Source organism: Syngnathus typhle, linkage group LG14 (genome assembly GCF_033458585.1).
Source record: "Syngnathus typhle isolate RoL2023-S1 ecotype Sweden linkage group LG14, RoL_Styp_1.0, whole genome shotgun sequence".
Lineage (NCBI taxonomy): Eukaryota > Metazoa > Chordata > Actinopteri > Syngnathiformes > Syngnathidae > Syngnathus > Syngnathus typhle.
The window spans coordinates 11,979,517-11,992,135 of record NC_083751.1 but is presented as its reverse complement, the minus strand read 5'-3'; the positions used below and the strand labels follow the sequence as shown (position 1 = coordinate 11,992,135).

Genomic DNA, 12,619 nt, shown 5'->3' with positions numbered 1-12,619 from the left:
CTCGTGACGTCAGTAAGTGGAAAAAACTAAACTAAAACAAGGTCTCGTGTTGGGTGCCAATGCTTTGTTTGACAAGGGAACCAAAATAGCTAGGATCGAGAAAAAACGAGGACAAGTGTGCGTGCGTGTGTGGGGAGCCGTTTGAGAACACTTTCAATTGTGTACATCGGAAGCCATTTCCTGACGTCATTTAATGTATAAAGCGTAGGGGTGTAACGATTCATCGATACACATCGATTAATCGATATAATGCTCTACGATTTATTGGCATCGATGCTAAACGTAAACATCGATTTATATCGCCGTGTTTGACCTCGGACATTAGACGCGACTTTATTTTGAAATCCAGTTCATTGTTGCTTGCTTCCTCTTTCTGGGAGCAGTGCGCGCCGCGGCGTTGTGTTGTGAGCAGAGCAGGCACGTGAAAGGGGAGTCGACAACTAGTACGCGGCGCCTGGGCTGGTGCTATGGTTACTGTCCAAAAAGACGAGGAAATTTGCTCCCCTTTAGGCTTCAAGTCATTCGTTTGGAAGCACTTTGGATTCCAAAGAAAAGATGGCTCAACGGAGAAGACACGTGCAGTTTGTAAATCCTGCCATGCGGTGATCAAATATTCAGGGAGGACAAATCTCGCCGCACATTTAAAGAAAAAACATGACATCAGTTCAGTGTTAAAATAAGCACTTTGTATACTACAATACTCTTGTAATTTCCTAAATAAAGAGTTTGCAGTACCTTGTTGATTTCACATATGAATTGTTATAAATCAGGATACTGTTCTATATTTTCTATTTAAAATACATATATATATCGATCGTAGAGCACTATATCGCGATATATCGTGAATGAATCGCAGCAGGTGTAATGTATTTGGACTGTGTGGTTACCCGTACTGGGGGGTGGGGCTAGAGGTAATGGATGGCGGGCGGATGGCATGTTGTAGCTAGGAGAGACTGCTGCTAAAAGAACGAACATCAATACATGATTGACTCACTGCTTCCCTAAAACCTGGTCGTCCTGTCAAGTTATTTCTCATGGTATAGAGAAACATTACATGGTGTCAGAAGATAAACTTGAGCTGTAATATGGCACAATTCAAACCACCGCCGAGTTTGAGTCTGGAAGGAAATCTTGCCGAGAACTGGAGAACGTGGCTGCAACGTTATGAACTTTTCGCGGTTGCCAGTGGAGTGGAAGAAAAGTAGGAGACGGTGCAATGTGCCACTTTCCTGCATGTTGCGGGAGAAGAAGCAATAAAAGTGAGTAACACGTTTGTTTTCACGGAAGACGAGAGGAACAAGATTGCTGTGTTGAAAACCAAATTCAAAAATTACTGTGAGCCCAGGAAGAACCTGACCTACATAAGGCGTGTTTTTTTCTCCCGTGCACAAGGTCCCTCAGAAACAATAGATGCCTATGTCACAGACCTGAAAAATAAAGCTAAAGACTGTGAATTTGGCAACCTGTGCAATTCACTGATACGTGACAGAATTGTCTGTGGGATACGTGATGGTCAACTAAGAGCTCGATTGCTCAGGGAGGCGGATCTTACGTTAACAAAAGCACTCGATGTATGCCGAGCCAGTGAGATAACCTCGACACAAATGAAAGCTTTACATGATGAAGTTGAAGTGCACAAAGAAAGGAGTTAGCAGCACAAAAGACAGCACGATGGCCAGTGAAAGGAAATTTGACTGTGACCGATGTGGTTACAAGCATGAGCGAAAAAAGTGCCCAGCGTATGGACAGACATGCCGAAAATGTGACAAGACAAATCATTTTGCAAAAATGTGCCGTGCCAACAGACAACCTAAAAATAAGAAAATGCATGCTGTGGGACAGAAACAGGAAAGTGACAGCAGTGAGGAAGAGGAATTGTTTGTTGGAACTATAGAGATGAGAAGCATTGATGCGGTTGAAAATGCCAAATGTGACCAAGACAGATGGTCTGAAGAGCTGTTAATAAACAAAAAGAAAATCTCATTTCGTATTGACACAGGAGCTGACTGTAATGTGATGTCGGCAAAAACGTTTCACAAGTTGAATCTCAACAAAAAGCTGCATGCATCCAGCTGCAAGTTGGTGGCGTATTCAGGCCACAAAATGGAGCCCTTAGGCAAGACGTCAGTCGCATGTCTGTACAAAGGTCAAAAGCACAAGATTGAATTTAAAATCATTGAGAAAGATGCTCCAGCAATACTAGGAAGAGAATCAAGCACCAAACTAAAAATGGTGAAGAGGCTGTATAGCATGGAAGATGAAGTGCAGAAAATGCAGAAAGACTATGAGCATCTATTTTCTGGACTTGGATGCTTACCAGGTGAGCACAGCATAATCCTAGACCCTGAAGTAAAGCCAGTAATACATGCACCAAGAAGGATCCCGGTTGCTCTAAGGGACAGAGTCATTGAACAGCTTCACAAAATGGAGCAGTTAGGTGTGATCACAAAACAATCTGAGCCTACACAGTGGGTGAATAGCATGGTGACAGTGGTCACTCCTAAGAAGATCAGGATTTGTATGGATCCCAAAGATCTGAACAGGGCAATAAGAAGAGAGCATTATCCACTTCTCACTGTGGAAGAAGTGGTGTCACGAATGCCAAACGCTAAGTACTTCTCTGTGTTGGATGCAAACCAAGGATTTTATCAGATAAAACTAGACGAAGAAAGCTCTAAGCTGTGCACGTTTAACACACCCATCGGGAGATACCGATTCAAGAGGCTTCCCTTTGGCATATCCTCAGCGAGCGAGGTGTTCCAGAGAGCTGTGGCCCAGATGATTGAGGGGTTAGAGGGTGTGGTGAACATCATTGATGATCTGTTGGTCTGGGGAGACACACTAGATCAGCATGACCAGAGACTGACAAAGCTGCTACAGAGAGCAGATGAAAATTACCTCAGATTCAATAAGAGCAAGTGCAAATTCAGGATGAAGGAGGTTAAGTACATTGGTCATACACTCAGTGCAGATGGATTAAGGCCTGATGAAGAGAAAATACGCGCCATTGTTCGGATACCCCTGCCTGATGACAAGCAAGCATTAATGAGATTCATGGGGATGGTTCAATACCTAGCGAAATTCATTCCCAATCTATCTGATGTCTCTGCACCCCAAGGCGGCTGTTGCAGGGAGAGACAGAATGGCACTGGGAAGAGCCTCAGCAACAGAGTTTTGAAAAATTAAAGCAGCTGATCAAGGAAGCTCCTACTCTGAAATATTATGACGTCAACAAGGCTGTGACGCTGTCTGTGGATGCAAGCTCTGAGGGCATCGGGGCTGTAATACTACAAGATGGACAACCCGTGGCATACGGATCAAGAGCGCTTACAGATTGTCAACGCAGATACGCTCAGATCGAAAAAGAGCTGCTAGCCATAGTGTACGGATGTGAGAAATTCCATCAATATATTTATGGCAGAGAGGTCCAGGTCGAGAGCGACCACAAACCACTGGAAAGCATCTTCAAGAAGCCACTGCATCAGGCTCCCATGAGGCTGCAAAGAATGATGATGCAGCTCCAAAAATACAACCTGGCAGTAACATACAAGCCAGGAAAGGAGCTTCACATTGCAGATGCCTTGAGCCGTGGCTATCTACGTGAAGAGAAAGAGGACCTTTTGGAGGAGGACCTGCAAGTGAACTGGATCACGCCGCAGTTGCCTATATCAGAGGAAAAGCTGGAAATGTTCAGAAATGCAACTGCACAAGACCCAGTACTGCGGGAGCTAAAAAACACAACAATGAGAGGATGGCCAAAGGACAGGTCTGCTGTGTCTGACAGTGTGCGACCATTTTGGACATTCAGAGAGATCAGTTTTGCTTCTGGTCTGCTATTCAAATCAGAGAAACTCATTGTACCAGAGCTGTTGAGAGCACAAATGCTTGACAAGATACACGAGTCACATTTGGGCATGATCAAATGTAAGGAAAGGGCAAGGGATGTTCTTTATTGGCCAGGCATGTCTGCCCAAATTGAGCAAGTTGTAGCGCAGTGTGCTATCTGCAATGAGAACAAGAATAGCAATCTAAAAGAGCCGCTGATCTCACACCCCCTGCCAACTAGACCATGGGAGAAGGTTGGCTCTGACATGTTTCACAGCAATGGCTCTGAATATTTGCTGTGTGTTGACTACTTCTCAAAGTTCCCAGAGATAATGAGGTTGACCGATACCACCAGTAAGGGTGCAATAAATGCCATGAAGTCCATGTTTGCTAGGCACGGGATCCCAGATATTTTGGTCTGTGATGGTGCTCCTCAGTATGCCAGTGCTGATTTCAAGAGCTTTGCAGAAAGCTGGGAGTTCAGTCATGTCTTCTCAAGTCCACACTATGCTCAATCAAATGGACAAGCAGAAAGAGCGGTGCAGACAGTGAAGAGAATGCTCAAGAAGTCTGGAGATCCTTACATTGCACTTCTGGAGTACAGGAATACACATCTGGAAGGTGTGGGCCTGTCGCCTGCACAGATGCTGATGGGACGTCGGTTAAAGACAAAGTTACCAACGTCCACCTCACTACTCACTCCTGAAGGTGCACTCGAGGTTCATAACAAGCTGAAAGAAAAGCAAGCTACACAGAAAAGCTACTATGATCGTCATGCTAAGCATCTGCCGGAGCTACACGCTGGTGAAAATGTGAGAATGCAGTCGAGAAACACTTGGAAGCCAGCTGTAGTTCTGAAGCGGCACGAACAACAACGCTCCTATGTGGTGCGTACACCTGAGGGCAGGATGCTCAGAAGAAACCGGAGACATCTCAGGGAGACTGCTGAGAGGGTGTTTCCATCTTCTACAACTGAGAGAGAATTGAATGTGGATATGGACTCTAACCGAAGTGCTGCTAATCAGGACAATTCACACTTAGAAACCTCAGCACATGTTCCGCAGTCACACAGTGACACTGTGTGCTCTCCCAAGCAACCGTACCGTACTAAATCAGGGAGAATGGTCAAGACTCCAATACGGTTTAGAGAGTAAGGTCATTTAAGAAAGAAAATGTTGATAAGTTCTGTTGCACTATTCCATGTTTGGTTTCATTTCGCTGCATACCTGTACTTGATTACGGAAGAAAATTTTGTTTGAATTTAGAGCAGAAATGTTGATTATTGGAAAGTTTTTATGTATCCAGTGCTGGGTGATTTATTTGTTTTTCTTGGATGTTGTATCTGATAGAGGGTATATTTGTTATTGTAGACAATTTGCTAGGAAAGAATTATATATATATTTTCTGTTTGTTGTTGCAAAAAAAAAAAAAAAAAAACTTAAGGGGGATGTAATGTATTTGGACTGTGTGGTTACCCGTACTGGGGGGTGGGGCTAGAGGTAATGGATGGCATGTTCTAGCGAGGAGAGACTGCTGCTAAAAGAACGAACATCAATACATGATTGACTCACTGCTTCCCTAAAACCTGGTCGTCCTGTCAAGTTATTTCTCATGGTATAGAGAAACATTACAGCAGGCTTTAAGATATCGGCAAATATCGTATCGTAGTTCTTTGTATCGATATATCGTATCGTGACAAAACCCGCGATTTACACCCCTAATAAAGCGCACTAATGTCCCATTGCAATGCATTTGGCAGGTAGGCCACTTATCAAAGTCTGGTGAGGCCACGGGTTCCATGGTGACAGAACATATCTCTGCCCATTTCAATGTGTGTTTATTGATGATGATGTTGCTCATATTGGAGCTAATCATCAGCAGCCTGCAGCTGGTGATGATTGGCGTCTCCCGCTTTGGCCAGCACCTCAAGATGTGCAGGTGGTGCTTTGCTGCGCACTGCAGTCTGTTTGGGTCACAGCGGTGGTGCTTCCTGCCTCCCCGACCGTACGCTGGCTTTCTTCGCCTGGCCCCCCCTCTCGGCTGGCTTCGGCCAACCACAAGTCGGCCGCATGGCTGACATCGGCAGGGCCTTCCTGGCCGGAGGATGCCAGCGCTTCAGTGATGATGGCAGCCGTCTGTGCAACCCAGTTGAGCTCAGAGCGGACCTCGCTGGTGGAGGCCGGCGCTGCTGGACTTTCGGGCGGCGGCCGGAGAACGACTGAGGAGACAGGAGCGAGCCGGGCATCGGCGGGCTCCGCCAGTGGCGGTTGCAGCCCGGCGGTGGCGTTGTTGTTGTTGAGGCTGTCCTGCAGTGCAGTCTGGTTGGCGTTACCTGCCTGCTGGTTGTGCAGGAGCATCTCCTGGATGCGGATCTGTTGCAAGATAGCGGGCAGCTCATAGTGGTGGAAGAAGTAGATCATGGAGTGCTGCCAAAAGAGCAACAACGGAGTTAGCTAGCAGTAGGCGGGGCCATATGGCCTCCCTTCTTTTGCAATAAGTTTTTTTTTGTTCCTCTTCCCCCCCCTCACAGCTTTAAGTTGTCCCAAAATCATCTAGCGCAAATGGTTTACTACCGATTACGAGCCATCATCGTTCGGCTCCGTTTGCGCAGCACAATGGAATGACGTCTTTTTGGCTGAGGCTGGGTTGTCACGAAAGCAAGTTTTGCCCAAGGGGCCTCGCCGGACAGAAACAAAGCAATTGCCCCTTGCAATTGCCCCATCAGCGCGACGTGTCGCTAGCCTCATCGCCTGCCTCGCCGCCTCTCGGTCGAGCTTGGTCATGCACCGCCTGACTTCATCTTTGTGCGCGGGCCTCAGCTGACGAGCAGCAACCACGACGACTGACCTGGATGAAGAGCCAGGACGTGACCAGCGCCAGGCTGCTGTATTGGCCGTTGAAGCGGTAATGATATGCGTAGAAGGCAAAGTGATACAAATAGAAGAACCTGAAAGGCAAGGAGGAGCGGGGTTGGTGAAGAAGGGGCCAGCCAGGGTGGTGCCGCCCGGACGCTGGGCGACTCACCTCAGCCAATGGCGTTTGCTGGTGTTGGTGTGGCAGCAGATGGCGTCATATTGATCGGCTAACCACACAATGAGGATGATGTAAAAGGCTGTTGTGGTGTCGTTGAAAAATTCAGACATGATGGCCTCCATACCTGACAATACGACAGGAAGGCACAGCGGCAAAGTCATCATTCTCTCGAGTCACAATTCGCTTAGGCATGCTTCAAAATCCAGAGCTTGCGGCAAGTTAGCGGAAAACGTCTGGCGAGCGGGAGTGACAAAATAACGGCTCCACCTCTAGCAGCGGTGGGTCTACTCACCGACGAGGGCGAGGATGACAGTGAGCAGGGGTGCTGCCGGAAAGGCGATGGTCATGTTCATCTCCAACATCTGAAGGAGGTCCACTGAGACGAGCCGGGTGCCGAACCCAGAGAGAAAACATATCGTGCGTTGGGCTGCTGCGTCACACCAAGAGACGTCCGAGCCGACGGGCCACCCGACCAGCGTGTTTTTTGAGAACCAGATGTTTTGCATAAACTTCAACTGGGAGTGTAAAAGCTTCACAACGTGCGCTCAAGATTGCTACGTGTGATGCCATTGATATGCTCATGCTAGTGCTTGCTTGTAGTTTTTGAAGTGATGGCTATTTGAGCCTAAAACAGTGGGACAGCAGTTAATACAACAACATTCACAAGCAGGTTGTCGCCCTCTGAAAACGGTGGCCCAATTCACCCTTTGACACCCCGAAAAAGAGTCTCCTTGGGATGTTGGCCACCTCTGGAAAAAAAACGCTACATCATTCAATACGGCCCTTACCTGAAATTAGTCATGCATATGATCCGTGTTTGCGCTTTTCAATATATAAAAAAAAAAAAAAAAACTTTGGCCATTATTTTAGGAAGGGTGATGCTGTGTTCTTTGTCCACTCCAAACGAGGTAGACTAGAAAGTAGTCGCTTGTGTCTGCAAGACTGCGTTGTACCGCCGCCTGGCGGCCGAGGCGGGTACACTGAAAGGAACGGCAGCTTGACCTTCTAGCGCAAGGGTCGAGAACCTATGGCTCGAGCCAGGTGTGGCTCTTTTGATGATTGCATCTGGCTCGCAGATCTCGGCTCTTCAGATAAAACATATCACTTGTTTTAATCCAGCCATCGATTTTCCATGGCTAAATCCTGTTTAGGGCTGCAGGAGCAACTGTCCATTGATTTAATTGGATAAAAACCTACAGGTAAACGCCCCCTTTAGAATTAGTTTGCTCGGTCATTAGCTCAAGAGCAGCTACTGTCCATTGTTTTAATTGGATAACAGCCTTCAGGTAAACACCCTCCTTTGAATCAATCTGCTCAATCATTAGCTCAAAGCCAACCCTTCGACAAAGATGGCAAAAAGAAAAAAAGATGACGAGTATTGTACATTTCAGAATAAATGGACCAAAGAATTTGCCTTTGTGGAGAGAGCAGGTTCTGCGGTGTGTCTAATTTGCAATGACAAAATTGCATGAATGAAACGGTCGAATGTAAAGCGGCACACACGCCATGCTACCTTTGCATCAAAATAACCTGCGGGAGACAGCAGAAAGAAAGCGTGCCAAGAGCAGGGTGCAAGCTAGCCAGCAGCAACTTCACGTATGGACCCGGCCGGCAAGGTGACTATCATTCCGGTAGCTTTGCTGGATCTTTAGCAATAGTGAGGAACGGAAAATGACGAGTATGCTATAACGTTCATGCTGGATGTAGCCAATGTACATTTGATGATCTTCTGAACAAAGACAAGACATTCAAACGCATACAAGACATGCCTCTGTCGACACGAACTGCTCATGATCGTACCATCATGAAAAAAACAACATCAAGAACAATCTACGATCACGTTTAACGGATGAAAGGTTAACCTCACCAAGTACCAACCAGACTACAAAGACATCAGCAAATCTATGCAGCACCAGAAGTCGCATTAATGGTGAGTATTATAACAACTTTATTTAAAAAAGTAAATTCAGAGGCTTACTGACATTTAGTTGAATTTACTTTTAAAATATATGGATCTCACTGAAACAAATTTCCAAATATTCAGCTTTCATGGCTCTCAGTCAAAAAGGTTCCCGACCCCTGTTCTAGCGTCTATAGAATGCATTTGTTTTTCATACAGAGCAACTCACCGATGAAGACGAAGATCTGGTGGTGAGAATACCTGAGCAGCATGGACACCGACAGAGTCTGAAAAACAGCACAAATGTCACCTGTCCACTAACCACTCAAAGCCAAAACAGAAGATGAAAGCTGGAAGCACCCCCCCCCCAGCTCCCCCCTTTAAAAAAATTGGTAAAAAGACAGAAAAAGGGATGCCTTCCTGTTCCAGACCAAATGGAAGAAAAAGTGGTGACGTTCTACTAGCAACGGACTGGCTAGACTGGGACGGACCGCCGTGGGCTTACAAAGATAACCATGATGACGAAGGCAGCCAGGTAGGAGGTCCTGGCCATCCACATGCTGACAAAGCGGTAATGTTCTCCAGAGACCACGTTCCTTAGGAAGCCTTGGCACAAGCACACAAGGCTTCATCATCGCTGAGAACTTGACATGGCAATCGGCTGCACACACCTCCATCCGTTCGTCACCTTTGTTCTCCTCATTCTCGGCCAGCGCTTTGACGCTGGACATCAGAATGTCGTCGTAGCCTAAAAACTCATCCAGCAGTAAGCGACTGAAGCTGTCGCCAAAGCACTCGTCCTTGGTGGGATCTGAAAGGCAAAGCGGCGTTTGGCTTGCTGACGGGTGGAGGGGGTGGGGCATCACCTAACGGCATCTCACCCAGGGTGACGATCATGACCGGGATGTTGAGTCTCTGCCGCGTGCCCTGCGACAGCCGCAGGAAGCCGTACTCCAGCGAATATTCCACCATGTACTCCTCCTGAGGCCAGGCTGCGGGAGTAAAGTGTCACGACGAGCGGCCGGCGGGGAGGTTGAGCCACACCACCCACCTTTGGCTGAGTGACTGAAGGAAAGGTCCTGGCTTTTGTTGGCCTTGCCTCCCGCCCCTCCCAGCAGCTCCGGACGGGGCTCGGTGTCCAGCTCAAACTGCCGGCGGGACATTTGGGCTCAGACTTTGGCTGCCGTGGAATCGGTCGGCCCGATACCGATTGCCATGTAAAGCAGCCCTTTTTGGCTCCCCTGTCGTATTGACACGAGAGCAGGGGCTCATTTGGAAGACCGCGCTTTTCTACCAGAGCGCTTCCTCATTCAGTGGCACTCAAATTATGCGCTTCTCGAGCGTCATTCTCAGCAAGGTCGGTTGTGCTTAAACCAGCGGTAGGTAACACACTCATAGTTGCTTGGCCGAAGCGTGGCTTGTCTCAAAAACAAAATCAATAAATGACTGGTCAACAGAAGCAGTGTGTGCCAAATCTAATGAAGTTTGAATCTTGGTTTTGGGTCCTAACTCAGAAGATGATCACAATCTTGAGACCACCATTTTGTGTCAGAAGGGCTCCGGTGAGCCCAATTTGGGCATCCAGCGGCAGCGCGCAAGCGGTCTTAGGCTCACCTGCACTGAACTGTTGTCAAACTTTCCCAGCATCATCTCCTCGTCTTCGTCGTCCTCTTCCTCTTGCAGCGCTGCCAGACGGAGCGCAGCAACGGCGGGCCCCCCTCCTCGGCCCTCCTCCTGCAAGCGTAAGAACTGCAGGAAGACAGGTGGCCGGCTGGAGTTCCTCTGGATCTCCACGCGGAGGATGCCGTCCCGGGGCCAGTGCTCCCTCACTCCCTCCAGGCAGTTGATGGGCGAGCGGGAGAAGGCAATATGGATGTAGGCAAGGATGAAAAGGACGAAGAGCGCCTGGTGACCAGCAAAGGCGTTTGAATGACGAGTGCTGCCGCCACCCGGTATTTGGAAGCAATCGCAGCGAGCATACTCGCCGACAGAGCAGACAGACTGACGGCCGCGGTTGTTTTTTGTTCTAATTTGGGCTTTGATACATTCAACCATCAGCCGAGCGCCATCAAGCAGGCCGCGACGGCGAGATTCCAATTTGTCGCCCGCTTCGGTGCTCCCCTTTCTCGAGCGCTTGGCCCGACTGGAAAACTAGTGGGAATCCCTGTGTGTAGCTCGTACTAGCAAGTTGGATTTGGAGCGCAACTGCACACGACTTGCTTTTTGGAGAAAAAAAACAGCAGCATCGCCTCGGCAGGTGTGTTTCAGAGTCAACGACCGTTTAAAAGGAATCATGTCGGATTATGATTATTAGTCCTTTATCTAAGTACAGCGCTTGGCCCGACTGGAAAACTAGTGGGAATCCCTGTGTGTAGCTCGTCGTACTAGCAAATTGGATTTGGAGCGCAACTGCACACGACTTGCTTTTTGGAGGAAAAAAACCAGCAGCATCGCCTCGGCAGGTGTGTTTCAGAGTCAACGACCGTTTAAAAGGAATCATGTTGTATTATGATTATTAGTCCTTTATCTAAGTACAGCGCTACGTCTACGGTTTGTTTTTATGTACAAGAAGAAGGGTGAAAGATAAAGTGAGGTCACCTTGAGCAGCACGAAGAATTCAAAGACCCTCCTGAAGGACGGAGGGAAGAGGCGGGCATAAGTGACGGCCATCTTGAAGAAGAGTGCATGGAAGAGGCGGTCTCGAACATTGATGAGGGGGTTCTGGTTGATGTTGGGGTTCCGGATCCTGTTAGGCCCCATGTTGTTATTGTTGAGCGGGATGTTGTTGTTGTTGGCCTGGTTCTCAGACATCTCAATGGCGGGGGTGTAACGTCACGGCGTCCGGACGATTCTAGGTTAGCATGGCATAAAGTTGCGCTCCTCTTCCTGTCTTTGGTCTACAACACAAATTGGACAAGGCAAGTACACACAACTGATGACGGCAATTCACACAGTGCAGTCAGTTGTTGAATGAATAAATCCAAATGGTCAAACATTTCTTCGTTGACCAATGCAAACCAATCACGTGACCTCTGCGAGGGTCTGTTTTCGTGATGGCGGAACCAAGTCAGGCCTGACTCAACATCCAGCGGTTCGATCGTGTCCCCTTATGGCTCGCTCCTTCGAAAAACAACAACGTTCCACCGGATCCGCATACGCACGTACCTGTTATTGGCTGTGCCCATTGGATCCCATACTAGAGATTTCTTCCCTAGGTTTTCACCAAACGACGGGAACGGACGAGCGGATTCCGTCAAACGCGAGCTCGTTGGCTAACACGCTTAGCCTCTCTTAGCTTACTTTAGCCGTTACTAGCCACACGTAGCGAGGGAAACAAGTCAAGCAAGTCTGCCGTGAGTGGTCAGAGAACCTCGAATCGCACTCGAGACGCTAAAGTTCCGACATTTCTGAGCGGTGAGCTCAACTGACTGCAAACGCTGCAGACCGGAAGTACGTGAATTTACCGGAACCACGGCTTTCCCAAAATGTGGAGTCGATACATTGACGTGTTCATGTTAAGTACACACGCCTAAGTAGGAAAGATCATGGATGGTTATTAAGTTTGCAAGCAAAGACTTGTGTCACGCGCATTTTGTCATATTTTTGGACCATTATTTTATCGGTTTATCGATCTATAAATTGGAGAAGACTGCATTTAGCTATGATGATCAGACGTCCTTTTCTTTTACCGGACGTGTCCTACTTTTGAGACCTAAAAAAAATGTCCGGGGGCAATTTCAGAATTGTCCGGGATTTTGCACTCACCAACACCACCCGCCTCCAGCACTCCAACCACTCGCACCCCCCACCCCATTGACTCAAAAAAAAAGGAGTCCTTTTTTCAGAAACCCAAATCTGGTC

General features: G+C 47.9%; 1 protein-coding gene across 4 annotated transcripts; it reads right to left on the bottom strand.

Annotated features, from left to right (window-relative positions):
• Nucleotides 1–5,646: 5,646 nt before the first annotated feature.
• Nucleotides 5,647–12,237, bottom strand: tmem259 (transmembrane protein 259). Of its 4 annotated transcripts, none has more exons than XM_061297623.1 (12): nucleotides 11,924–12,237; nucleotides 11,357–11,655; nucleotides 10,373–10,663; nucleotides 9,810–9,906; nucleotides 9,640–9,750; nucleotides 9,447–9,569; nucleotides 9,264–9,364; nucleotides 8,988–9,045; nucleotides 7,151–7,288; nucleotides 6,850–6,982; nucleotides 6,673–6,772; nucleotides 5,647–6,251 (listed from the first exon to the last, which is right to left on the bottom strand). In XM_061297623.1, exons 2-12 carry the CDS (start codon nucleotides 11,567–11,569, stop codon nucleotides 5,751–5,753), a joined length of 1,866 nt encoding a protein of 621 aa, XP_061153607.1. In that variant the 5' UTR covers nucleotides 11,570–11,655; nucleotides 11,924–12,237; the 3' UTR covers nucleotides 5,647–5,750. The 4 variants fall into 4 exon arrangements, with proteins under 4 accessions (XP_061153607.1, XP_061153608.1, XP_061153609.1 ...); XM_061297624.1 differs by having other exon boundaries at nucleotides 7,151–7,234; nucleotides 11,924–12,236; XM_061297625.1 differs by lacking the exon at nucleotides 9,264–9,364 and having other exon boundaries at nucleotides 9,430–9,569.
• Between the last annotated feature and the right edge of the window lie 382 nt (nucleotides 12,238–12,619).

Excerpts from the sequence above, each read along its gene's own strand:
- tmem259 (XM_061297623.1), bottom strand. The coding sequence starts at position 11,569 with ATGTCTGAGAACCAGGCCAACAACAACAACATCCCGCTCAACAATAAC. Across the intron at positions 9,570-9,639 it reads GGTCATGATCGTCACCCTGG|ATCCCACCAAGGACGAGTGC; the intron begins GTGAGATGCCGT and ends TTTGCCTTTCAG. Across the intron at positions 7,289-8,987 it reads CCAGATCTTCGTCTTCATCG|CAGCCCAACGCACGATATGT; the intron begins GTGAGTTGCTCT and ends GGTGTGACGCAG.